This window comes from Ananas comosus, linkage group 22 (assembly GCF_001540865.1).
Source record: "Ananas comosus cultivar F153 linkage group 22, ASM154086v1, whole genome shotgun sequence".
Taxonomy (NCBI): domain Eukaryota; kingdom Viridiplantae; phylum Streptophyta; class Magnoliopsida; order Poales; family Bromeliaceae; genus Ananas; species Ananas comosus.
In genome coordinates this window covers 9671337-9699192 of record NC_033642.1, presented here as the reverse complement: position 1 = coordinate 9699192, position 27856 = coordinate 9671337, and the positions used below count along the sequence as shown (strand labels likewise).

Below are 27856 nucleotides of genomic sequence, written 5' to 3'. Positions count from 1 at the left end.
AGGCTCCAAATGCAAATGGCTCGTTCATCTCTCGTCCCGCCGTCCAACAAAGCTGAATAGGTGGATTTGACCGAGAATTTGCCATCAGGGCTCCATCTCCAAAGTAACTTATTCATTTCCTGCTCGACAGAGAAGCTAGATACCGTTTGCATTAATTCCGAGATGCCTGGTACCCCCTCCCGAGAGCTTGTCCCACCTCGATTCTCAGGATCTTAGACCAGTTCCAATTTTTCCTTGTAAAGCAGTCGCTTACTCTAAGATTTTTCCCCATCGACCCTTGGTAAGCTTTCGGGAACATCTGGTTCAACGTTTTCTCCCAACACCACCGTGCCAATTTCTGGCATCGATTTCTGGCAGGTGGACCATGACTGGCCCGTGCCGACTCCCAAGCTCCTGTCCCAAGCTCCTCTCCCACTTTGTGCTAGTGAAATATTCATTATATGAGTTTTGCGAGAGATTCAGTCATTCAGATCATCAGAGACAGGTAGAAAAATTTAAAATAAAATCTGCAGTTTTTTATTTTTTTTATAATATGTTACACTACTTACTTTTTGTTGAATTTATACCAAATGCGTAACTAGATCCTGTTACTATTNATATATATATATATATATATAGTCCTGCTGGGATACGATTGATAGCACCAAATATTTTGTACTATTAAGTTTTCCGCCGTTAGATTTAACCCTTTGACTATTTTCATCCGTTAGATTATATTATTAAACTAATAACTCACTCGATCCAAGGAGACTCACATTATCCTAACTGTATATTTTTTTCATCAAAAAGCCGAAAACCTAATAGCACAAATAGCTTGGTGTTATTGATAGTATTCTAGCTTAGATCTATAGAATCCGGCTGGGATAGTATCGACAGCACCAAGCGTTTGGGTTAGTGATATCAAATTCACTTATTAGTCTAGTTAATTTATTTTGAGTTTGGTTCAACAACTCATGTAATGAGCTAGTTAGTAATTGATTTGAACTTTAATTGACCCATTTTGTATGTTGAGCCAAGTGATGTTAAGAGAGAAATTTTCTTTGAGTTTTGATAAAGAAAGAGTTCTCATTTTGCTCTCTAGGATTCCGTTTTCTTGAGATAGAGAAGAAAGGTGTAGAGCGAGTTGGAGAAGTAGCTCTCTTGTTCTTCTTACTTGATTAAAAAACTTCCAAGGTAAATTGAAGGAATTCTAAGAGGCATTTCGAAATAGAATTCGCGGAATCGAAAGGTGCTTCAAAAAAGGTATAGTAAGAAAAAAAATTTATTGGAAGGTCGTAAGCTCATTGTAATAGAGTGGTAATTTCTAGACAAATTTTATAATCTCCTCATTTGATAGTGGATTTGATCTTTTTGTGTCTGTGGATATAATCCGATTTGAATAAATCACGTAAATTCTCTTGTGTTGCTGTGGTTGTGTGTGAATTTTTCTCTTTCAACTTTATTTACTCTATTATTGCATATCTTGATTGTGGATAATTGAAAGATATCACATTTGTTTACTAGTGTTGTTGGTATCTTGATAGTGTTGATTCCGCCGTTAGCGCACTACAATATATTATTGTTAGATTTGATCATTTTAATATAAAATAAATTCTTAGTAAAGTGGATGCTAATTTGTGCTAGTGAAATACTCATTATATGAGTTTCGCGAGAGATCCAGTCATTCACATCATCAAAGGCAGATAGAAAAATTAAAAATAGAAGCTGCAGTTTTTTATTAGTTGAATTTATACCAAATGCGTAACTAGATCCGGTTACTATTCGGATCCGCATAAAAAAAATTAAAATCCGTATCGATGTCCATCCACAACATTTTATTTAATTTCTATTTTTCACTCCTTTATTCCGCGTCTTTCACAAAAGAAAAAGATTAAGAAAAAACAAACAAACAAACAAGGATGCGTCTAAATGCACGCCACGTGTCCCACTTTGAAACTCCTAGTACTGTCCATAGCTGGCAACAGGCCAACATGTTTAAAAAGTGCGATTTAACGGTTGGATCTAGTTACTAAAATTGAAATGGACGGTATCCAAATGCGCCGCATAGTCATTGTATATAAGGAGGTCCGCATAGAATCCTTTGGACACCTAAACTTGCAGGAGTCCGCGGAGTCCACACGCTCGGTACCTTCTTTGGGTGAAAATGTATGGATAGTCCGTGTCCTTTATATCTGTTGCAAATTAGTCTCTAATAAACTTTTTAATTCCTAAAATTTCTCATACATCACAATTGGACTTTTTGACAGTGTTAAACTTAAGATAAAAATAAGTTTGTTATAATCTAATAAGATAACCATTTTACTCCTTTTTATTTGATCATTTTTAATCTCAATTGGCGTCTCTACTAATCAAGCCATTACTTTCATACGAAATTTGAATATATTCTACAAATCTATTTGTCTCTTAAAAGATAAAATATGCTAACATCGCTTACATTATTTTTTTATCTGAATTTATGTCAGAACATACTCAAAATCAAAAATTTACTATTCTTGATAAATTAGATTAATTAAATCTAACTATTATGCGCAAATCAGCTGGATTCAAACAAACTAATTTATCTTATCTTTACACATAGAAAAAATAAAAAACAAAAACTTTATTCACACGAAGAGACATAATATAATCTTACCCCAACAAGAGACTATTCAAAAAATATAATAATAATTAGACTAGCAAATAAATATCAGCTTTTGAGTGTGTGGTTGCAGGCTTGCAGCCTGTAGGTCGGATCTGTTGAAAAAGTAACTCCACAGTCCACAGGGAGTAAAAAGTAAATAGCTGAGAACATCGGGGACTAACTTGCAAGAAAGCGGGGCCGTCCTCGCATTCACAGGCTGTGAATGAGTGCGAGGGGCGATGGCCGGCCCGCGGGCTCGCTCGGCTTCAGAAATCAGAAACAAACCAAAAAAGAAAAAGGAAAGAAAACACGGACGTCTGAGCGGACTCCAGTTTCCCTTCCCCCCTCGGTTCCTGAATCCTGAGAAGAAGTCGGTCAGATCAGAAGAAGCCAGAAGGGGATAGAAGAGGAGGAGATCGCAGCAGGCAGCAGGCAGGAGGCAGGAGAAAGAGGAGGAAGTCGTCGAGGAGGAGGATGCAGTACAAGAACGTGGGGCGGTCGGGGCTGCGGGTGAGCCAGCTGGGGTACGGGTCGTGGGTGACGTTCGGGAACCAGCTGGACGTGAAGGAGGCGAAGGCGCTGCTGCAGTGCTGCCGCGACCACGGCGTGAACTTCTTCGACAACGCGGAGGTGTACGCGAACGGGCGCGCGGAGGAGATCATGGGGCAGGCCATCCGCGAGCTCGGGTGGCGCCGCTCCGACCTCGTGGTCTCCACCAAGCTCTTCTGGGGCGGGCCCGGCCCCAACGACAAGGGCCTCTCCCGCAAGCACCTCGTCGAGGGCGCCCGCGCCTCCCTCCGCCGCCTCGACATGGACTACGTCGACATCCTCTACTGCCACCGCCCCGACGCCGCCACCCCCGTCGACGAGACCGTCCGCGCCATGAACCACATCATCGACCGCGGCTGGGCCTTCTACTGGGGCACCAGCGAGTGGTCCGCCCAGCAGATCACCGAGGCCTGCGCCGTCGCCGCCCGCCTCGACCTCGTCGGCCCCCTCGTCGAGCAGCCCGAGTACAACCTCCTCTCCCGCCACAAGGTAGGTCCTTCGTCTCCTTCCTTTCTCTCCCGATTTCTTCATCATTCGATGCTAGATCTGATCTGATCTGATTTAGATCTATCTATCTATCTATCTGCAAGGAACAAGAACGTATTTATTAACTAGATGAATGGGGGGGTCTGCTTCTCCCTTTTGCAGGCGGATAGTTATTATTGCAGGCTCTGTTCCTAGGCAGCTTGATTTGGTTATCGTGAAAGAAATTTAATGTTTATGCTATAGAAGGGTAACTTGTTGTATGTTTTTGCAGGTCGAAGTTGAGTATCTACCGCTTTACAGTAACTATGGCCTCGGTCTAACCACATGGAGTCCTCTAGCTTCGGGGGTCCTCACTGGAAAATACACCAAGGGGAATATACCTCCGGATAGTAGATTTGCCCTAGAAAATTATAAGGTATGCAGACTTCATTGATCCGGGCACTGATGATTTGCAATCACGCACTTCTGTGTAGTAGTCGGTATCCTTTGCGTTAGCTTAGTTGAACACTTCTTAATCACTGCTGTAATATAAACTGTTTGATAGCTATCTGCCATCTATCGAATGACACTTGTCAGTTCAAAGATATTAAATTAAAAAGTGCGACTAATTTAGACAATTGATTATATTATCTTCATACCAATACATGAAGAAGGCTACAAAGTGATAGGAGCAAATAGGAGCAGAGCCCTTTTGAAGAAAAACATGTCAAGCAATTTATTATTTATTATTATTGTTATTACACAAAGATTGTTTGAATCAAAGTAATTATAACTCCCCTTGTTACTTTTTCTTTTGAGTTGGATAAAATCAAATGTTAATTTCGGCACATGATGAAATCTAGTTACAAATTAAACATTGAGGATGATGTATGAAATTTTATTATAAACATGAACTTCTCGTGAAGACAGAACACTTATGTAGATGTACAGGTGAATTATTTGATATGGATATATGAGATGGTATGTTCGTAACCACAATATATATTGTTTCAGAATCTTGCTAGCCGATCATTGGTTGATGATGTGCTTAGGAAAGTAAATGGATTAAAGCCAATTGCTGAGGAATTGGGCATTCCACTATCTCAACTTGCGATTGCCTGGTGTGCTTCGAATCCCAATGTCTCATCAGTGATTACTGGAGCAACTAAAGAGAGCCAGGTATTTTAGTTCGTTTTATAAGCCAACTGTATTTTTCATTTCTTTATATCTGTACATGTAATTTACATTCTTTAGATATAGGATTTGTGGCTAAATTATTCCGTTTTATTTTTGTTTGAAAGAAATATATTATATTTTACATTCAGCCACACTGAAATTCAGATATTTGAATAACTTTATTATTTAATGCTGCGTCAATTTACCTTCTATTGAAATGATGAAAAAGAGATTGAACTAAAAAAATTATTAAAATATTTTGTTCACAATGACTTGAATTGTAATTTCTATGAATAGATCATAGAGAACATGAAGGCTATTGATGTTATCCCGCTGCTTACACCTGATGTGATTGAGAAGATTGAGGCGGTCGTTCAAAGCAAACCCAAGCGGCCAGATTCATACAGGTAAGTAAATAAAATTGAAACAGAGTTTGTTCTTATTGCCTTCCCCTCTATGATTGATGATGTTTGAGAGTGAGCTGGGATTGATGATTAAAGTTTGTTTTGTTGGGATTGATGGTTAAAGTTTGTGTTGTCAAACTTATTTATGTTCGTCACTGATCAGGCGAGGTCTTATTTATATGCTTTGGATATTTTTATTAAAGGTGCTGCATAAATATTACATGCCGGAGGCTGTTGGTTGTTTCCATCTGTCTTTGGACATATTTTCTTATTAATGGTGTTTTTCTTCCGTACTTTGGTTTTTTCATTTGTCTGCTGCTCTGGATTTTCTTCCTTTATTTTCTTCCCAGCGGTTGAAGTAGTTTCACATGATGATTCACGAATAATACATGATGTGTCATTCCATTTACATGCAAATAGAGTTTGGGAAAAGTGTTTTCTCACATTTACCTTGTCATCGCTTTTGCTTCTTCTTTGTTGGTAGGACCTTGTTTGTTTGTGTTTGTTTGTGTTTGCGCACAGATGACGCAAAACTCTTGAGCTCTTCACACAGTTGTTTACAATTAGTTTAATACTGTAGATTGATATTCAAAGATTTGTTTGTTGGTGGCCTTTTGGTTGAGCCAGACTTATTGAGAGGACAGAAAACCAAAAGAGAGTTGTGCTAAAAAATCACTACAATCCAAAATAGAAAAAAAAGAAAAGAAAAGAAAAGGAAAGAAATAGAAAGAGAAAGATAGGGACTTGTTGGGAAAAGCCCAGAAAAGAGTACATAGCAATGATCTCTATATCAACAGGTTTCATCTCTCTCTATGCGAAAGAATGGTGCACTGCGAATTATCAAAAGTAAATGAAAGTAGAATTTAAATAGTAAAATTATGGTTTGACACAAATTATAGGTCGGATAAATGAGAAAATAATTAGTTTTCCTTTAATTAAGGAGGGACTTGTGTTAAGTGATTGATGGTGTATGGAAAATATCTACAGCCACTTTATGTTATTATGTTTAGTGGAATATGATGGATCTCCCTGTATATCTACAGCCGCTTCTTATAAACAGCCTCTGAAAATTGATTTCAGAGTAAGATAGATAGCATTGCAGATGTAATGCGTCTTTTTAAAAAGTGTCACACTTAGAAGCCATTCTCATGTATCTTGTTTCTTGAGTGTAAAAGTCGAGCCAAACAGACACTAGTGAAGTTGGTTCCGACGCTTTTATTGTACCTATCTTGCCATAATTTCATTGGGGTTAATGCAAGGGTCCAAAGAAGGTTCCAATTCTCCTTGGACACCATATTGCAACATGGGCATCATGGGACATGCATGAAAGCGAAATGCCAAAACATACAATCACATTCAATTACACAACTATGAAATAACCATTCCATTCCCCAAACAGTAAACCAAACAAAGAGACAACATATTTACAATACCAGTAACAATAAATATACCATCTCACAATGATCTGTTGTGGGCCACTCTAAAGAAGTAGGAAACATAAAGGTGTAACTAACAAACCACCCAGAGAAAGAAAAGGGCATAATCTGGCCAAAAGAGTGGGGGCACCAAGGGGACAAAATCAAACAAATAGATAATAACTCTCTGATCAAATCTAGGCTCTGACAAAAGAAAAACCTAGCTCTCCTTTACCTATATTTACCTACTCATTCACTTCTCCCTTGTATACCAAATAAAAAAATTTAAAAAAAAACTTGCTCCCTTTATATAAGGGAGTTAATGTTGCTTCATCTCCTCTTAAGAGAGCTTGCTTCTGGTCCAGCTTTAGCTATTGATCTGATCGATTTGTTGGAGTGAAACCTTGGTGCTGCTGCAGCAGAAAAGGAGCAACTTTAAGGTGACGGCGAAAAAGAACGCGAATTCGAAATATGGTTTGATTATAGGCCAAACGAACGCGAATTCTAATGACTTCTCTAATCAAGTCGATCGAATAGAGAAAAGCCAATTAAAATTGTTTTCTGACTTACCAAGTCTACCTGCATCAGAGGTCCTCATGATTCTAAGCCTCTTAACATTGTCCAGAAACATCCTGCATGCAAGGATCAAAAGTTAACCCATGTTGAGAAATTACCTAAGATTTAACATTTTATTGATACTAGTGGTGTGAATCAGCAATCAAAAAGAGGAAGGCTTACTCCCAAGGAACATCTCCAACCAGCATGCAATCTCCTTCTCTGTCCTCGTACGTTAGCGCGAATTCAGAAGAGCCGTCTAATAACTTCGACGCTGTCGCACCATCTGCCAAATCCACATTTCGATCGGGAAATTTAGACTCAATGACAGCGCATAAATCGTAATCGGAAAATGGAGATATTAAGTGCGGAATCACAGAGATCTTACTAATAACAACAACAGAAGCAGATAAAGGCAGGGTTGGGCTGCGGAACATGAGCTCAAGGGACAAAGCGAGGCTCTCATAAGAGTGGTGGGCACTCAAATCCACCTTTCTCCCAATAGGATCCCCATCCATGTACACTTTCACAAAGGGAGACGAAGAAGAAGAAGATGAAGAAGAAGAAGCCCTCTTGGGCACGTGAACATCCTTTACACTGAAGTCGGCGTTGGCTTCCTTGCTGGCGCCGACATTGGCTTCTCCGGGGGTGTGGTCTTTGTTGGACAAGTTGACCAAGCTGTTCATCCTAAATGCTCTTATGGGTGGCCATCCCACCACCATTTGACTGCTCCAATTTTTTTTTTTTTTTTTTTTTTTNGAGGTATGAAAAAAAAAAAAAAAACAAAAATTAGATCACACAAATAATTTAATTATTTATTATTGTTTTCGCCCAGTAAATTTATTTCTTGCTCACAAAATTATGCATCAAATGTATAAACAGTTTCGGTATCATCTAGATATATTATGTGACATGGTCATATAGTAGAATTTCATCATCAACCATATTAAATTTACTGCATATTAAATATAAATATTAAAAATATCATACTCTTGAGGCTTAAATTTGTAGAGATCGACGATTATTTTATTTTATTTTTTATGTAGTATCGAGAGTTCAATTTCCGTGATTATCTCTATTCTTTTTCAATACAGAGACCAACGTTTATTCAACCTCAAAATGTTTTACTATCATCTAATTAAAATAGAAAAATAACAATTTTTACGAACAAATATTTTTGGTGTTAAACTAAGCAAAAATAAAGCCCCAGTATATATGTATGTATATATATATAAACTCGCACCTGGGAGGGTGAGCGGATCCAACGGCCTCGGGAGAGGGGTTGTTATCGGCCTTCGCTCGCTTGCTCGCCGACGCCGACGCCGACGCCGGGGACGACGACGACGACGCCGACGATCTCGGCGACGTCAGCGGGGGCAGGTCCTTCGCGGTGAGGATACGGCAGCCTAGGCCCCTCGGCGCCGACTTTAAGGGAGCGAGCGACTTCGCCCGCAAGCTCAACCCTAGCTCCAACTCCTCCTCCTCCTCCTCGTTCTCCTCCACTCCCTCCTCCTCCTCCTCCTCCGCCGCCGCCGCCGCCGCCACGGCGATCGGCGCCGACGACGAAGCACCTCCCCTGAGCCCTAGAACTCCTCTCATCTCTCTCTCTCTCTCTCTCTTCGCTCTTTCTCTCTCTAGAGAAGAGTGTATGTAGTAGCTCTGGAGAAGAGGCCGACGAGGATACCCCTTTTAATCTCATGATGCGGTAGAAATCATTGGAGGCACCGGGTGTACACCTGTACACATCGTGCACCGAACTCAATGCTAATTCGATAGTACGATTAAAACACGCACCGCTGCAAAAACGTTACCGTCATAAAACTGTACATGTGTTGTCCATTTTACGCGCGAAAGACAAAAAGATTGTGAAACAATCGGTGGTACCGCACGATGTTATATCAATTATCAGTCCGAAAATATGAATATATTTTTCAAATCTCATTTGATAGATATGATTAGAATTTTCAAAAATCTCACATTTAAAAATTTTTCTAATATTATTTCAAGCTTAGCTAAATTTGAAAGTATAAAAAGAAGGAAAAACTTCAAAAATCCCTCTTGTGGTTTCAATTTTTTTCACTTTAGTACTATGTGGTTTAAAATGTATCAACTTAGTACCCTGTGGTTTCTCACTTTATCACTTTAGTATTCTGTGGTTTAAGGTGTATCAAGTTAGTACCATGTGGTTTTGCACTTTATCACTTTAGCACCCTATGGTTTTTGTATCAAGTTAGTACCCTGTGATTTTTTTAACCAAAGGGTACTAAAGTGATAAAGTATGAAACCACAGGGTGCTAAAGTGATAAAGTGCAAAACCACAGGGTACTAACTTGATACACCTTAAATCACAGGGTACTAAAGTGATAAAGTGAGAAACCACAGGATACTAACTTGATACACTTTAAACCACATGGTATTAAAATAAAAAAGTGTGAAACCACATGGGGGGTTTTTGAAGTTTTCCCTAAAAAGAATCATGGTTGAAGAGAATATTTTGAACATTGCAGAACATAGCAATGTATTAAGAGGTTTGGTGCATAACATATACTTATGCACCAGGTGTAGGCAATAATTAGTTATTATGCGGTCAAAAAATAGGTCCGCATGACTAGAAAATTTGCTGCTCCTAATAATGGCACTGTAGCATACGGCATTTGATGGGGGTGTTTAACGCACCTTTTTTTTTTTTTTTTTTNGGCTCTATACTCGTCGGGAGAGACGTAGGCATTTCATTGGTCAATGCGGTGGGCCCCCACCGGGAAAGCTACACCTACTAAAGGGAAATGCTGTCTCTTTGTATGGTTGGAAGGGAGGTGGTGGGTCCCACATGCCTAGTATTTGGGTGAAAATTTTCCTGACTAACCCCCTCAACTATTAGATATTTTGCAATTAGTCCACTCAATTTTTGTGATTTTGGAGTTTGGTGAAACTAGGACGGGGGCGGACCCCACGACAATGTCGAAGATTCGGCGCGAGTTTATTCTTTATCTTATTTTTTTGTCTTTATTTATCGTTTTATTTGATCCGGATCAGAACCTGCGAAAATTTTTAGCTACTTTTTTATGAATTAGAGTAAATCAAAACAAAAATTTTTTTTTTTTGCCTATGCTCTATTTTCTCATCGAGAAGAAGGATTAAGGATGAATTATTATTTTTGTTTTATTTTTGGCCCTTACTTATCTTTCCTTTCGAGGTGGGTCAGGGCGACAACTCCACCAATTCAAATCCATTTGCATTCATATCTGTAACTCATTAATTATTTCAACGATATTTGCCAAAAATGGTTAAAATCACACAATTTTAATGGACTCATCAATAAATTTATAAAATATTTGATTTGACAAAAATTCAAATCAAAACAATCAAGCAAAGAAGCAAAATGATAAATCTAAACAACAATGTTGAGGTGCAACTTTCAATTACTTATAGTTGGGAGTGGATTTAGAGATGTCAACGGGTCGGATTCGGAGCGAATTTTTAAAAATTCGAACCTGAACCCGACTCCAAACCCGAGACCCGAATCCGAACCCGAACCCGATGAATTTTAAAAATCTATATCCAAACCCGAATCCGACCAAAAATCCGAAACCCGAATCCGAACCCGAAAATTTAAACCCAGAACAATTATTTTTTTTTTCAATATTTCAAAATATATTATATTAAATCTAAATTTTTAAAATACAAATTCAAACATAACATCAATTTTTTTATATATATTATATAAAATACAAAATAAATTCGGGTTCGTGTCGGGTTCGGGCCCGGTTCGGACCGGGTTCGGGTTCGGATCGGGTATAATCAAAATTCATATCTGAATTCATATCCGTCATGTTTCTATTTTTTATATTCATATCCGAAACCATATCCATATCCAACGAATATATCCGTTTTATTCAGATTCGGATTCGGATAAAATTTCGGCAATCTATATCCATTGACATCTCTAGGTGGTTCTGTACATTTTTTAGCTTTGTGCCCTGCATTTAATTCTCTTACGGTTGGGACTTAAGTTAACACCGCAAAATCACACCTCGAGAAAACGAAACGCATCACTAGAGTGCCACGTGTAGAGTACTATTTCTGGTCTAAACATGGGTGCTATGTCTAGGTGCAAATTGCTTTGTCGATATCTCGCATAATAAAAGTATGCGGGTAGAGTCCGTTTCATAGGCATCTAATCGACGAGATATGTCGGAAACATACTGTGCAATATTAATAATGAACATTAATAATTATAATTATTTTCTTAACGATTTTTTTTTTTTTTAAGAAGGGGATTAGATTAATTGGTTTAGGAATCGGTGCACCACCTCCGCATAATAATGTGCCACTTCGTTAATGCAAGCGTAATGTACGGACAGTGGTTAGTAGATCCACGGGAGCTCCTTTTAATGAGGAAAAAAAATTAGATGAATTTGGTCCACCACGTCATCATGGACCTAAGGCCAATATTGGCATTTAGAAAATATTTTTAGAATTAAAATGTTCAATTTTCTTTTATGAGTAGGCCCAAAGCGATTGAGCCATAATGTTTTTGTGGTTTTTCTGAGAATTTAATATGTTTCGTTCTTTTGTCTCTTTGTTGTTTCTATTTTGTTATTTTTTTAGCTAGATAGAGGAGAATCGAATACTGTTTTGGATGATAAATATGCTTACTTGTAGTGTACAAACAACTTTAAAAAAGTCGAATAAGTAGGCGAAAGAGTCTTTTTGATTTGTGAATGTTTAACTAACATCGAAATAGAACGGTGAGCTACCGAAATAAACAAATTAGATGTAGTTAAACAATGCATGCTATAAATTAACTCAAAATACGGCTCAACTCGAAACTAAAGTGAGCTCAAAAAAACATCGATAACGCGTCACGTGGAACTCGGATCCATTATTATAACACAAGCTATACATCATCTCAAAATATTGCAAATAGGTGTAGTTAGGTTGTGAGTTTACATACTAATATTAGTTTAAAGTTCGTAAGATAATGAGAGATGCCAAATTAACCAAGAAGAAGCACCTTACAATAGGAACAATATATATGATTAGATGAAAGGATTAAGTTGCTCACCTTGGCATCAACATATATAGTGTCTCTCTTGTCCTATTCCTTGCATTGTACACATCAATGTCACTCCAAAAATCATGCGTGGTGGTCCAAGATTTAAACAGTATTTGAGATTATAGAAAGATTGCATTACGTATAGAAAGATTGCATTACGTCCAAGATTTAAACTATATTTGAGATTAGATGAAAGGATTAAGTTGCTCACCTTGGCATCAACATGTATAGTGTCTCTCTTGTCCTATTCCTCTCATTGTACACATCAATGTCACTCCAAAAACCATGCGTGGTGGTCCAAGATTTAAACTGTATTGGAGATTATAGGAAGATTGCATTACGTACAGTAACAAAGTAAAATAAAAAATTCGTATGTTTATTTTTATACATATTATCACATTTCGCATATTGTGATGAATTAGTTACAATATATTTTCTACAATTCTACTAAAAAAATAAATAAGTATTTCTCTATTGGCCGTTGCCTCAATTCTATTTTGTTTACTAGAGTTAGTTAGATATGCATCAATACCAAAATGGCCTTTAGTATTTCATAATTGGGTTTTTTCTTTTTCTCAATGCTTACGACAACTATTCCATTTGTTTTTACAATTATTTTTCTTAGTTGTTTAGGAACCATTAAGGCTTCCTAGCCTTTTTTTTTTTTTTAGAGAGAGAGAGAGAGAGAGAAAAGTAGGACGCTACCTACTTCGTTTATTTTATATTTTTTGAGAAAAAGATAGTATGCTCTCTACTTTATTTATTAAGCAAATGAATTTAGCTATATAAAGTGAGACAGAGAATCTCAGAAAGACGGAAAAGCAAAAGAACAGAGATTCGCAAAAGAAAGACGAAGAAAAAATAAACAAAAATGTCAAAATAAGGGTAACCAAAAAACATACGTCACCCAATTCTGCAGAACTAGGCCCACTCATTTGCAAAATATGAATCAATTATGATTCGAACTTAGAATCTCGAATACCAACCACCAAATTTTTTACCATTTGCGCTAGGGTCGATCGGTGGCCGGTGGGTACTAAGGCTTCCTAGTTTAGTTGCAAAAGGCCCTGTTTTTGGTCCTAATTTCTACTCGAGCGCTTTTGGATGAAGCTACAAATTAGTGCTAACACATCTTTTAGGAAGCCTTGTAAGATTCCTCTCGCAGCTTCTAAAAGTTTATGTAATTGTTAAAGCTCTATCCATTTTGCTTGTTAAATAGCCAAGTAGGTGCCTCACTATTGAAAATTTTAACTCTTATCGCAATACCTCTTTTCTCTGTATTAAGCGTGAACTATATCAAGTTGCCTCAGCACAGGTGGATAAGATGCTCGATTTAAAGTTTAAGGTCCCGGGTTGCGAGCCTTGTGGAGTTGGGGAGCCTCTACTCTTTTATTAGGATTCCAAAAGCTTATGAGCTACACAAAGTGAAATGAAAAGTGCCAAAACAGGGCAAAATAATAATAATAATAATAATAATAATAATAATATAGAGAGAGAGAATTAAGCTGGAATACTATCAGTAGCAAATGAGCTTCATTACCACTCATTTATTTTCGATGATGGAGTATTCAAATCGACGATTGGTACCGTTGAAAATGATCTATACCACTTGAAGTATCTAAAAATCAATTTTCATATTTTTTTGATATTTTGTTCTCTTGTCCATCAAGTGGATGTAAAAATGAATGGCTAAAAATAAATATCCTCTAAAAACTAATGATCGAAATTTTGTAATCAAAATCGAGAGTATAGATCTTGTTCTAAATAGTTTAAAGAATTTTCTAATCAAATTAATTGATTTGGATAGCTTTACACCGTTAAAAGAGAAAGCGCTTTATATGTACCATTAAAATTATAAATTTTGAAACCCTTTGATCATTAGGTCAATGATGTTTTAAAGATTTGAGATTTGGCTTCTAGATGCTTAAGTAGTATAGATCATATTCAATGATGCCGATTGTCGATTTGAAGACTCCATCATCGAAAATAAATGGATGGCAACAGAGCCTATTTGCTACCAATAATATTACAACTCAACTATATATATAGTAAAGCTACTATGCTATCGAAAGTATAGAGGATCAGGTGCTTTTGACTTTTTGGTCCTTAGATCAGCTTCTTTAATTATTTATAACCTTTGAATTAATACTATTACCATGTAGGGACCATTCAATCCTAGAAATACTACTCAACCCTAGAGGAGATCGCAATCATCCCAACCGTACCATTTTTAATCGAAAGGTCAAAAAAATCGAAAACATCAAATCCACTGTACTTCGGATTGTTTAGAATTATATATATATACTATATAATATATTACTTATATATATATATTAATATCTATATATAATATAATTAGTGCTACTTATCTATCAATATACCAATACTTGTCGTACTATTGACGTTTTCGGCCGTTGGATGAAAGATGTTGCTTGGTGATTTAGTGGTCCCCTTTAGGGTTGATGAGAGTGGTTGGTTTAATAGTATAATCTAACGGGTGAAATGATCAAAGGGTAGATTCTAATGGTAGAAAACTCAATAGTACTAAGGGCTTGGGTATCGATAGTATAGTAGCCGGCGTAATATATATATATATATATATATAGAGCGGGCTGCTGTGCTCTCAGGAGCACGGAGCCTCCGTGCTACTAGCCGTTTTTGATGATAGAATTTTCAGATCGACGAATCGCTCCGTAGACTTGATCTAGGAGCATTTGAAGTTTCTAGAAAAATTTGTGAATTTTTTGATATCATTTACCTATATGATCGAAAGGATTCAAAATCCATAATTTTTAATGGTTGATATCTGCCGTTTTTTAAGTAACGTGTAGAAGTATTCAATCAGATGAAACTTTGATACAAAATTCTTTATACTATCTACAACAAGATTAATATTTTGATCGAAATTTAATCATATCATACTTTTATTTAGGATTTTTATTTTCAGCGTTAAAAATTATTGATTTTGAATCTTTCGATTGCTAGGTAAATGATATCGAAAAAATCGCCAAATTATTATCTAGAAACTTCAAATAAGCTAGATCAAGTTTAACGGAGTTGATCGTCGATTCGGACATCCCTCATCAAAACGAGCTAGGAGCACGGAGGCCTCCGTGCTCCTGAGAGCACAGCAGCCTACTCTCTCTCTCTCTCTCCTCTCTCTCTCTGTCTCTCTCTCTCTCTCTCTCTCGTCGTAATATATATATATATATATATATAGAGCAGGGCTGTTGTGCTCTCAGGAGCACGGAGGCCTCTGTGCTCCTGAGCCGTTTTCGATGATAGAATTTTCGAATCGACGATCAGCTCCGTTAGACTTGATCTAGCGCATGTGAAGTTTCTAGAAAATAATTTTTGCGATTTTTTAATATCATTTACCTAGTGATCGAAAGGATTCTAAATCCATAATTTTTAATGGTTGATATCTGCCGTTTTCAAGTTTAACGGTGTAGAAGTATTCAAATCAGATGAAATTTTGCTACAAAATTCTTTATACTATCTACAACAAAATCAATATTTCTGATCGAAAATTTTAATGTTATATCACCACTTTTTATAGAATTTTTATTTTCAGCCGTTAAAAATTATTGATTTTGAATTATTTCGATTGCTAGGAAAATGATATCGAAAAATCGCAAAAATTATTTTCTAGAAACTTCAAATATGCTAGATCAAGTTTAACGGAGCCGATCATCGATTCGGAAACCCCATCATCGAAAACGGCTCAGGAGCACGGAGGCCTCCGTGCTCCTGAGAGCACAGCAGCCCTGCTATATATATATAGTTGAGCTAGAATACTCTCAAAAGCACCATGGAGGTGGTGCTTTTGAGTTTTTAGCCATTGGGTGGAGATATATGAGGTTGAGATGATGGTGGTAGGTGAAATAGTGTTTGATCTAAGGGCTATTAGTAATCAAGAAGTAAATCTAATGGCTAAAATCTCACACTATATATATATATATATATATACACAATGCATATGTTTTTGTTTGGCAATAATTACAAAAGTGCCATTAGTGGGGGACCATTACTGGGCGGGGCCCGCTTCTAATACAAACCAACGGATATGGTTTCGGGCATAATTACGAAAATGCCATTAGTGGGGGACCGTTATTGGCCCGGGACCGCTTCCCCGCGCGCATCGAGCGACAACCCCCCGGGGGGGAAAGTGGGCCCGGGCCCAGCACGTGAGCAACCAACCGTGTGGCGCATGCCACGTGGGCCGACACAGGTTCGGCGAGCGTGGACTCCCGCGTGGTGGGGCCCATCCTCTTCCACTGGACGGCTCAGATTCAGCTTCGGCGCACGAAAATCAACGGTGACAACTCGATTATTATTCCGTGTTATTGGCATTTTCTCAGCTTTTATTTATTTATTTATTTATTTATTTTAATCTAACCTGTATTAATTAAAATTTAATTTATTTTAAATTTAATTGTTCCTTTAATTAACTATTAATCTCTAATTATTCTGTACAGAAAACAAAAGCGAAAATCCATTTCAAAACGTACGAAGGGTTTCCATAAACTATTCATTACGTACCTTAGGTATCACAGCGGAAACCTTAACCACCGTCTGATCATCGGCGAACGGTGTTCCTCCGACCGATCGCATAAACATGTTTATGCGCGTTGTCGGACGATAACGACGAGGCGGGTTGGGAGTCCGTGGGGTCGCCATCGATGGTGCGGACGGTGTTGCGGGGGAGGGGGACAGCGCACCGCCCAGATGCTGCGGGGGACCCGCATAAAAGGAGCGGTGCGGGAGGGGTGGGGGATATTCGCTATGATGAGCTCGAGATACGCCATAATTAATTATCATTTGATTAATGTATGTTTATTTAGGTGCCCGAGAAAAAATTATAGCCCACATTTTTAGCCTTCTTTATTTTTATCATCACTGTAGTCCAAATCTATCATTCTTTATTTTTATCATCACTGTGAGCCTTCCGTACTTCCAGCTCGTTTTCGATGTTACGACTTTCGAATCGTCGATCGGCTCCGCTAAACTTGATCTAGAGTATTTGGAGTACCTAGAAAATAAATTTTATTATTTTTCGATATCATTTGCCTAGTGATCGAATGGGCTTAAAATCAATAAATTTCAATGGCCACTAAGGAGCTCAAAATCAACGGCTGGAAATAAAAATCTTACAAGACATGATAATATGCCATTGAAAGTTTATTGATTTTAAGTCCATTCGATCTCTATTTTATATGATATCGAAAAATCATATAATTTATTTTCTAGGTACTTCATATACTCTAGATCAAGTTTAGTGGAGCCGATCGACGATTCGAAAGTCGTAATATCGAAAACGAGCTGGAAGTACGGAAGGCTCACATGCTTCTGATAACATAGTAACGTCACTGTCTCTCTCTCTGTCTCTCTCTGTGTATGATATATATATATAAGGCTAAAAATGTGGGCTATAATTTTTTCTCGGGCACCTAAATAAACATACATTAATCAAATGATAATTAATTATGGCGTATCTCGAGCTCATCATAGCGAATATCCCCCACCCCTCCCGCACCGCTCCTTTTATGCGGGTCCCCCGCAGCATCTGGGCGGTGCGCTGTCCCCCTCCCCCGCAACACCGTCCGCACCATCGATGGCGACCCCACGGACTCCCAACCCGCCTCGTCGTTATCGTCCGACAACGCGCATAAACATGTTTATGCGATCGGTCGGAGGAACACCGTTCGCCGATGATCAGACGGTGGTTAAGGTTTCCGCTGTGATACCTAAGGTACGTAATGAATAGTTTATGGAAACCCTTCGTACGTTTTGAAATGGATTTTCGCTTTTGTTTTCTGTACAGAATAATTAGAGATTAATAGTTAATTAAAGGAACAATTAAATTTAAAATAAATTAAATTTTAATTAATACAGGTTAGATTAAAATAAATAAATAAATAAATAAATAAAAGCTGAGAAAATGCCAATAACACGGAATAATAATCGAGTTGTCACCGTTGATTTTCGTGCGCCGAAGCTGAATCTGAGCCGTCCAGTGGAAGAGGATGGGCCCCACCACGCGGGAGTCCACGCTCGCCGAACCTGTGTCGGCCCACGTGGCATGCGCCACACGGTTGGTTGCTCACGTGCTGGGCCCGGGCCCACTTTCCCCCCCGGGGGGTTGTCGCTCGATGCGCGCGGGGAAGCGGTCCCGGGCCAATAACGGTCCCCCANTATATATATATATATATATATATTTTTTTTTTTTATTTTTTTTTTTCTCCACTCTTTTTTGTTGAAGGTTTTATGTAGGCTACAAGTGTGCAATTTTGTTTTTTGTTTTTGGAATATAACGAGATTTGAATTTAGAATCTAGAAGGTCGTGAATTAAGTATTATAATTGAGCATCCGTTACAGGAAGCAAGTACGAGAAAAAAATATTTTGTTTGTTTCAGATACATTGTATAGATTGTTTTGATTTAATTACGATATAACTTTTGCTGTTTTATTAAAATGTGTAAAAAAATATTTTTGTACAAGTTTGCTTCAATTTTTTTCTATCTAAAAATGTTAGATAGCTCTCAATATCAAACGGATCTTAAATTTCACCATTCCAGAGTAAAAACACTGGATATTTAAGCTTGTTTAGGAAGTGCTTTCCAACTAAAAGAACCTAACAAGCTAAATCATTACATTGATATTATTAACCTAGAGGAGCAAAATGAGCTTAAATAGAGCTCAAATGTGGTAAGGACCAATGTAGCCCCCCATGGGAGGTTATTGCAAAACCACAACTTGAATAAACTTACTCGAAAAGTTTTTTTTTTTTTTTTCTCTTTTTGAGATAAACTTTATATTCTAGAAAGAAGTAGAAACTTTAATTTGAAGCTTCGGCTTTAATTAGGTCGATTTCATACAAAATGGACCATAAAAGAGAATCATGGGAGTAAGTAGTTACCAGTCCATTTCGAATATATTCTTTTTGTCTACTCTATATTGGACCCTCGCTCTTATCAAATTGAGGTCTCTATTTGTATTTGTCAAAATCAAATGGGCACCTTCACTTTTATTTTATATATATATATATATATGTCTATGTGTATGTGTGCGCGCGCGCACGAATATATGTACTTCTTATAGCCTAAGCTATGCTGCATCAAACACAATGAAAATAGGGAGCATAGAGTGGCTACGTGCCCAAATCAAGAGGTTTAGGGGACTATTGATTTGTGCCTAGGGATAGATCACGTTCTTGTTATTATTATTAGAGAATCCTTAAACTCACTTATATTTTTAAAAAGTTAAAAGTAAGGATAATATATTACTATATGTTTTGCCTTTTGTTGACGTAGAAATCGGTAAATTGTAGAATTTATGGATAATCCCCAATAAAATTAATATATTCTAAGCAAGTTTTTGTATTAAAAATTGCTCTAGACATATTAGTTTCCGTCCTCATAACAAATTTATACATAGAAGTAACACTATTCATAGATTCCTTCTTAATTATTGCCATTAGTAAACTTTTGGGCTTGATATATACTTACATATCAAAGTGAAAACACTTTATTCAATTTACTGGTCACTTCTAAATCCGCGCGTTGCGGTGGTAAGATATGAGAGGTAAATTTTTGAGTTGGAGCAGATCTTTAATATTAAGGTGCGGGATGAATTATATGGCTTTCTAAACTGTCTCAATGAGAACCGCCTATTTATGATATCATTTTCTTAATTTTATCATCAATATACCTATGTCAATTTATTGACAAAATTCCGGTTAGGTGGCTAACAAAGGAAGGTATCAACCGGTTGGGCCAGGACAAATTGTACCCAATTAGATGTCCCAGGCCAATAGAATCCTCCATATTGGGCTAAAGTTGGGCCTTAACAAACTCTATAATGTTAGAGTAGGATGGGCTAAACTTGGTCCATCTTTATGGCGCACGCCTGATCCAAATCTGGATTGTGTTGGTATATTCCTAAGAGCACCAGCTTTTATGCATTGGGACTTTCTATATGACTATATATTTGGATTGTGTTAATATTGCTAAAAAAGATACACGGCAATTGGCCGTAAAAGTGTAAAAGTATTTCTAGTTATCAATCACCCTCTCAAAGCTTGGAAACTTTTTTCAAACATTCCACAAAGTTGAAACTTTCCACAACATAGCATTTGCTGATCTTATTCATTCTACCAAAAGAAGAAGTTCCGGAAACCATACCATTCAGACGAACACTCCCAGAAGGACCATCGTGCATACGTCCCAAATTTTGGCTCAAGTCACCTTCGAAAACCTTTAAAAATTAAAAACAAGATTCATCATATGCCTCATTCACATTAGAGAGAAAATCTGAGTCACATCGGAGGCAATATATAGATCATGAAACCAAGTGTAAACTCATCAAATCTCATCAGAACAGACACCCAACAGACGGTATATAGTAATATAAAAGAAAGCTCTTGATAAATGAAACGGTAGCAAGCTACTATTTCTCAAACCAAAAAAAAAAAGGTATATTCAAACCTTCATAAGAAACTTATGGCTATTTATGCTTGAGCAGTGCATAAACAAAGAGTAGAATCGAGGCATCTACATGTGCCTTAACAAATGCATATGAGTAAAGATCACGAAGGTTATTTGTTCGGTCACTTGAGTGGTGTATTCATGTACTATTCGAGTCCATCGCATGGGCTTATAGACATATTTCATATCAGCCCCAAGCCATAATTTACCTAATTTCTCAGTTTGGTTTTTTATTAAAAACGCTTTTGCAAAACTTAAAATGAAGGGCTTTACACAGCATCCTTCGATAACCATTTTTGGGATTCGATCTTCTTGGCATTGGAGAGTTCATCAACACCGTCACCTCTTTCGAAAACTGCTGCAGCCCCCATTCCAGATCCTGCATTTTACACGAGACAATTGGGTAAAATGTAAAATCATTATGCTAATATGTGTGTGAGAGAGCGACAGAGAGAGCACCGACCGATGCACATGGTGACAACACCAAATCTGCAATCCTTTCCTCTACGCTTCATTTCGTTCAGCAGAGTGGCCACACAACGGGCTCCTATAAGAAGGAAATGCCACCATATTCAATTATCACATTAATAAGTTACAACAAAGGCAGAACAACCAATGAAGCACCTCAATTATGAAAGAAGGCAAATTCTGCTTAAGAATCTCCACGTATCATTTTTCTTATTCTGGGGACATTACTAAAACTATGGCTAGCATTTTTTAAGTCAAAGCACTGTACTGCAAAATCTCCCAGTACCACAACACAGCAATTTTATGTTTGTTTACATATCGCACCAATCAACAACTTAACAACAGTATAAGGCATCAAAAAATCAACCCAATTTCTAACACTTAGAACACATATATAAGACCCTTAATAAGCATTATATCAGTCGCAAATACCTGTTGCACCCAAAGGATGCCCAAGAGCGATTGCTCCTCCATTCACATTTACTTTTGCTGGATCCAGCTGCAGCTTCTTGCAGCAGAATACAAATTGAGACGCAAAAGCCTACAGAAAATGCATAGAAACATTTAGAACTATAACAAACAAGATTACAAGAAGGATAAGAACCACTATTAGCCGAATGTTACCTCATTTAATTCAAAAAGATCAATATCTCCAATTTCAAGACCTGCAGATTTTACTGCAGCAGGAATTGCGACAGCAGGACCAACGCCCATAACAGCAGGATCCACTCCAACGGCAGCAAAGCTCCTGAATAAGCCAGAAAATAGTTCAGCTACACCAATAAGCTCCTATAAATATTCCCCTGATCTCCATCAATTCAGTTAACTCAACGATGCCATCATCTACACCAGTAATCTTGAGCAAATGGAGCAATTTCCCAACCACCAACACCCAATTTTTATCCTTTTTAGCGGGGAGTTTTCTTTTTTAAATTTTTTTTTTTATTTCTTTGTTTTTTCAAGGGGTGGGGGTGGATTACTTATGCTTTTCAACTGGAAGGGAACATGATGCAATGTTATGTTAAAGTGACACAATTGTCTAGTCAGCAAAAGAAGACAATGATTTGTTTGATACAAAGAAAAGGTAATGGAGGTTGGAACCACACAACATCAGAAAAAAAGAACAGTACAATAAGATCAGGGTCCTAAAAACTTTTATTCTTAACAAATTTACCACTTAGCTGATGCAGCTCTGCAAGGGATTATGTTTATCAAAAAACCAAAAAGCATCGCTAGTTACTAATGCTAAGATTATAGAGATATATATGACAGGATAGAGTAAAACCTGAAAACTCCAAATATAGGAAATCCTTTCCTCATTGCTACGTCTCTCCTCATGAGGAGGACTGCTCCAGCACCATCGCTTACTTGACTAGAATTGCCTACACAATTAAATATTATAAGGAAACAGACAATGTACATGTCTGAGCTTCATAAACATGAGAAGTGTGCCATAATACCAGCAGTCGTGCTCCCATCCTTCTTAAATACTGGTTTGAGCTTTGCCAGACCGGATAACGATGTCTCTGGCCTTATTCCATCATCAACAGAAATTGTAACTTGTTTTTCTTCTCCAGTTTTTGGATCTATAATCTGCAAAGAGATATCAATTATACCAAACTTAGTAACTTTAAGTCCTAAACATACACTATTAATGAGGCCAAAAATGTCAATTGAAGTTAGAGAAGCTGCTACAAGAACTGTATTTTCCTATTTGATTATCTATATAGCTATCAATGAGGTTTCTACACTTCTCACTTCTATTATTCCGTGGTGGCAAAACTAACAGAACCACCCACCTACTTTTTATTAAATTGGATATTTGCTCCCCATCTAATAATTATGCAAAGTTTTCTAATCACTATAGACTATCTGGCTCAGTCATTTACCTTTGTTGTCACTGGAACTATCTCATCTTTAAATTTACCGGAAGCGGTTGCAGCAGCTGCTCGCTTATGAGATTCAACCTGACAATCAGTGAAGGAAGAAATTTACGTATTTCCGAACGAAAGAGGCATCAAAATATGAAGCTTAGTAATTAAGATCCTTGAAACTCACAGCAGCCTGATCTTGTTCCTGTCTGGTCACACCAAACCGATGTGCAACATTCTCAGAAGTGATTCCCATGGGAAGAAGACAATCCTGTGCTTTTTGGAATGCATTAACCTGACAAAGAAGGATGAATCCGTTTAGCGGTAACTCAATATCGAATCACAAAAACACAGGGCTAGCTTTAAGGATCTAAGGACAAACTAAAGGAGAAGCATACTTTCGGATTTATTGATCCTTCCCAAGCAACACTGTTCATGGTCATTGATTCTAGTCCAGCTCCAATTCCTGCATAGAAGACCATAGTACAGGAGATTATAGATAATTAACCATGAAACTACAGCAGATAATAACAGACTGAAATCTCACCTATGTCATAGAAACCAGCTTTTATGGCAGCAGCAACATCAGCAACTGCCTGAAGACCAGATGAACATTGGCGGTTCACTGTTCTAACAGGAACAGTTTCTAGCATGACAAAGGAAAACAATCAGTACTACAATTAACAGGCCGTTCTTTGCTTATACCAACAAAAGAAACCACTATACCTGGAAAACCAGCATAAAAAGCTGCCATCCTGCACTCTGTTGCTCTTTGGGAACCTGGTGCCAAGACGGTGCCAACCACAATATCACCAACATCACTTGGATTCAGTTTAGTATTGTCCAAAAGTGCCTAAAAGCGAAGATTGAAGGGACAAGAGAAGTTGGTTAGAAAAAAAAAAAATTACAAAACCATACCAGTCGAAGTAAACAAACTCTATAGACAACAAATATAACGAAACGAAACGAATCAGGAAAGTCTGGACCTTGAGAACAGCAGTTAGAAGATCCTCAGGATATGTATCCTTAAAACCCCCTCGTTTGGACTTGCAGATAGGAGTTCGGTAAGCACTGGCACCGCAGAATGGAAAAAGAGGGCAAATTAGCAGGACCAGGATGGAATATAGCTTACCATGAATAGATTCAGCTAACAGCAGAAACTCATATTACTGGATGGCTATAACAGATAGTATAATAACAATAAGATATTAGAATAACGAGCACGAACTAAACGAAGAAAAGGTAAGTGTTTGCCAAATCTTATATACATCAGAGCACATATAATACAAAAAGAGCATTAATATTAAAGCATGAACCATGGAAAAGCCGCCTGAAACTTAAACCCAGGGACATTGAATTCAACAGAAAAAGTGCCCGATAAACCAGTACATTTGATTGCCGCAATGTTAACCTTGAATTTGCTTTGGTCCCAAACAAGACAAATATTTTCGCATAACTGATGATTGATAGTGAACACCGAAAATGACACGGGTTAGCTATCCGTTCACTTCTTTAAGGTGGAGTCTCAATAATAGGCCTAAAACGTAAAAGAGAAAACCATCTTTCTCCCACTACAAATATCTAAATTTTTGTAGTTTTCTTAGATTTACATGGACCTCATATTTGTACTAATTTAATCCTGGATTTTCCAAAGGAAGCACACGGTTAACATCAATTATTGATCCCGTTAGATCCAAATTTTCCATCAAAACAAAAGTTGCTAAAAAATGTAAAGTTACTCACGCCACGACGACGACATCGTCTCCATACGAAGAACTCCTCTGGTAAGCAGCACTATCACCCGCAGCACAAACCGAAGCCTGTGGAAAGCATCCAAATCCTCTCATAAACCACCCAATTCACAACCAAAAGAGGGAAAAATCGTAATAAATAAATAAATAACTCGAGCCTAATCTCCGTAAACAGAGGATCGGAATCACCAATCAGGAACAGAGCCTCGGCGACCGATCAAACAAAAACCAAACCCTAATCCAAGCCAAAAACAGCGAAAACGAGAGGAGAAAACGATCGATTACCGCGAGAAGCGACGAATCGCTCGGAGAAATCGAAGATGACGATGATGATGATGATGATGGGAGGAGGTGGGTGAGGAGGATCCTTTGCCTCTCGATCGCCTTCTCCATCGCGCGATTCCTCTGAGATCTCGATCTCGATCTCGCGCCGCTTCTCCTCGTAGGCGAGGGAGATATTATTATTTGGACAATGAAGAGATTCACACGCTTACTCGGGCGGAAATGGTCGGGGGATTCGATGATGGGGCGTTTATATATCTCTACGAGGATTACATCCTCAGACGCACGCATAAATATTTATTATGCGGCCGCACGATAGGGTGTACCGTGTACCGTGTACGCCATCGGATAAACTATCCCGCTGGTTCTTTTCTCGGCTTTTCAATGATTATACACTGATATTTTTCATTAAACTATATTCACCACGTCATCGATGGACCGTTCTTCGTCGGAACCACAGCCGTCCACTAAACTTCTAATCCTTTTAAAAAATTGAAAAACGACCATTTAAACGGTGATGATTTAAAGGGACTACATATGTGTAGAAGGTGATTTTAGATGGTCCACTGTTGGAAGGTGAGCCCGGTCCAGCCAAAAATTTCTCATAATATGGCGGGGAGCTAGGAAGGCGTATAAAATGAAGCCACGTGTCACCTTAGTGGGATGTGTGTATGCACCAAAAGTAGTAGCCTGTAATAATGAGGCAGCATAAATAGTCAGAGTCCGGTTGTACGCATAACTGGTTCCGTGAGGAGATCTAAATGGATAATAAATGATCACATGGGACGATAGGAGAGTACTTATCCTCTCTCTCTATGTATACAGTATACATATACACACGCAATATTTAACAAGTTTTTTCATATCTCACAAAATTACAAAAACAAAAAAAAATATTTAAATTATTATTATATAAATGGTCAATTAGATCATTTATTTTCTCATATGACACAGAAAGTGTGGTTTGTAGTATCTCTTATGTACATAGTTGCTACGAAAAAGAAAAAAATTTTGTATAAATACCTCAAATATTTATAATTAAAAATATATATAAGAATTAGATGGAGACTTAACTCAAATTTAAAATTACTAGACAGAAGAGCAAGAAAGCACGATAAAAAATAATATTTACTTTAAAAATTGGGTTCTTTAAAAGAGGCAACTTATTGGTGTTTATAGATTGATAGAATTGAGTGGATGATTGATAGAATAGCATGATATAAAAGGCAGAATTAATTAAAAGAATAAATCTAATAGTGAAAATTTTACAAATATCAAATGCTTGAATTTTTAAAAAATACTATACCCAAACTCTATTTCAAAATATAATAATAATAATTTTAGCACATCTTATTTAATAGTATATACTAATTTTTATATAGTATATATTTTTATTTTATTTATTTGTTTTGATCTGTTTTTTTTTTTTTTTTGAGAGATAGATAGCACGCTACCCGCTTCATTTATTTTATTTAGAAATAAACTTAGCCAGAAATGTGAATCAACTAGAATTCGAACTTAGGTCTCGAATATCAACCATCAAGTCCTTAGTCACTTGCTCCAGGGACACCAAGTATGTTTTGATCAGTTAAAACTAATATCTACAATAGAAAAAATTCTAGAATGCAACGAATATATTAGTGACGTGGCGTAACAAATCAATCAAATATCTACTTTTAAAGATATATGTCCCATCATAATTATAAAAAAATATTTTTATTATACTTTTATTTAAAAAAATATATAATTAACTTATTATTGATGACGTGGTACAAATATGACAGTATAGAATTCCTCTTACAATAGAGTGTGAAGTGTGAACACTGGCGTGTATCCGCTACAAAAGCGCGCCGCATCTATAATTTGTTGCTTCGGAAATTGGGAATGTACGTCCGTCATTTATGACGCTTGTATTGTTCGTACCCGCATTTGACAGATTCTTTATTAGTTATGAACTTTTGACCCATTCCAAATGAAATTGGGGATTAAAAAAAATTAGATATAAAGATAAAATAGACAAATTTTATATTTAGATAAAAATTAAATTATTTTAAAAAAATAAAAAAATAGCATTTAAAAAGATAAAATAAAATAAAAAGAATAATGAATAGTTATAAATAAAAAATAATAATATTATCCTTTATATTATTATTACTTAAATTTAAATATTTAAAATTAAAAATTTAAATATATAATTTATAAATTTAAATTTTAAATCCCAATTCAAAAAATTCAAAATTCAAAATTTAAATTTAAAATTAAATCTAAATTTAAAATCTAAATATCAAATTTAAAATTTTAAAATTTTAAAATTTTAATTTAAATTTAGAATTTAAAATTATAAAATTTTAATTCTAAGATTATAAATTATAAATATATAAAATTTAAAATTTAAATTTAAGGATGGAATAGCTATTCACTTTTTATTTTTGTTTGGGAATAGGTGTGGAAATAATCCCTTATTTTTCCCATCCCCAAATGGATGGCAGGTAGGATTCCTCTCCGCCTCCGTATGGGTGTAAACGAGCGACACGCACAAGCGAGCTCGTGTTCGGCTCGTTTATTAATTGAGCCGAACATGAGCCGGCCGTTAAGATATCGAGTCGAAAAATTCAGTCTATGTTCGGCTTGTTAATAAACGAGCCGATAGCGAGCTGGCTCACGAACTGTACGTCAACGACAATAAATTAAAAAGAATTAGATTAAATATGTATAAAAAAAAATTTTATAAATTTTATACATTAGACTTTGATCTAAT

General features: G+C 36.9%; 3 protein-coding genes across 4 annotated transcripts; 1 reads left to right on the top strand and 2 right to left on the bottom strand.

Moving 5' to 3' along the window:
• On the top strand, positions 2801–5516 carry LOC109727230 (probable voltage-gated potassium channel subunit beta). The gene is made up of 4 exons (XM_020257244.1): positions 2801–3658; positions 3927–4070; positions 4649–4813; positions 5108–5516. Exons 1-4 carry the CDS (start codon positions 3095–3097, stop codon positions 5219–5221), a joined length of 987 nt encoding a protein of 328 aa, XP_020112833.1. The 5' UTR covers positions 2801–3094; the 3' UTR covers positions 5222–5516.
• Positions 6575–8854, bottom strand: LOC109727231 (auxin-responsive protein IAA10-like). 2 transcript variants are annotated; one of them, XM_020257246.1, is made up of 5 exons: positions 8428–8854; positions 7573–7910; positions 7368–7470; positions 7200–7261; positions 6575–7039 (listed from the first exon to the last, which is right to left on the bottom strand). In XM_020257246.1, exons 1-5 carry the CDS (start codon positions 8781–8783, stop codon positions 6960–6962), a joined length of 939 nt encoding a protein of 312 aa, XP_020112835.1. In that variant the 5' UTR covers positions 8784–8854; the 3' UTR covers positions 6575–6959. The 2 variants fall into 2 exon arrangements, with proteins under 2 accessions (XP_020112835.1, XP_020112834.1); XM_020257245.1 differs by having other exon boundaries at positions 6575–7042; positions 8428–8852.
• LOC109727375 (3-ketoacyl-CoA thiolase 2, peroxisomal-like) lies at positions 20650–25345 on the bottom strand. The gene is made up of 14 exons (XM_020257479.1): positions 25102–25345; positions 24809–24885; positions 24052–24136; positions 23792–23918; positions 23613–23711; positions 23464–23531; positions 23253–23360; positions 23084–23161; positions 22655–22787; positions 22480–22576; positions 21819–21942; positions 21627–21735; positions 21190–21273; positions 20650–21105 (listed from the first exon to the last, which is right to left on the bottom strand). The coding sequence occupies exons 1-14, from the start codon at positions 25207–25209 to the stop codon at positions 20996–20998; spliced, it is 1407 nt and encodes a 468-aa protein (XP_020113068.1). The 5' UTR covers positions 25210–25345; the 3' UTR covers positions 20650–20995.

Bases quoted from the DNA above. Each gene is read 5' to 3' on its own strand.
- LOC109727230 (XM_020257244.1), top strand. From the start codon at position 3,095: ATGCAGTACAAGAACGTGGGGCGGTCGGGGCTGCGGGTGAGCCAGCTG. The intron at 3,659-3,926 runs GTAGGTCCTTCG...ATGTTTTTGCAG, and splicing joins ACCTCCTCTCCCGCCACAAG to GTCGAAGTTGAGTATCTACC. The intron at 4,814-5,107 runs GTATTTTAGTTC...TTCTATGAATAG, and splicing joins GAGCAACTAAAGAGAGCCAG to ATCATAGAGAACATGAAGGC.
- LOC109727231 (XM_020257245.1), bottom strand. From the start codon at position 8,783: ATGAGAGGAGTTCTAGGGCTCAGGGGAGGTGCTTCGTCGTCGGCGCCG. The intron at 7,911-8,427 runs GTGCGAGTTTAT...AAATTGGAGCAG, and splicing joins GGATCCGCTCACCCTCCCAG to TCAAATGGTGGTGGGATGGC. The intron at 7,043-7,199 runs GTAAGTCAGAAA...TTTCTGCTGCAG, and splicing joins CTCTGATGCAGGTAGACTTG to CAGCACCAAGGTTTCACTCC.
- LOC109727375 (XM_020257479.1), bottom strand. From the start codon at position 25,209: ATGGAGAAGGCGATCGAGAGGCAAAGGATCCTCCTCACCCACCTCCTC. The intron at 22,788-23,083 runs GTAAATGACTGA...ATCTCTTTGCAG, and splicing joins TAGTTCCAGTGACAACAAAG to ATTATAGATCCAAAAACTGG. The intron at 22,577-22,654 runs GTATTATGGCAC...TTAATTGTGTAG, and splicing joins GGATGGGAGCACGACTGCTG to GCAATTCTAGTCAAGTAAGC.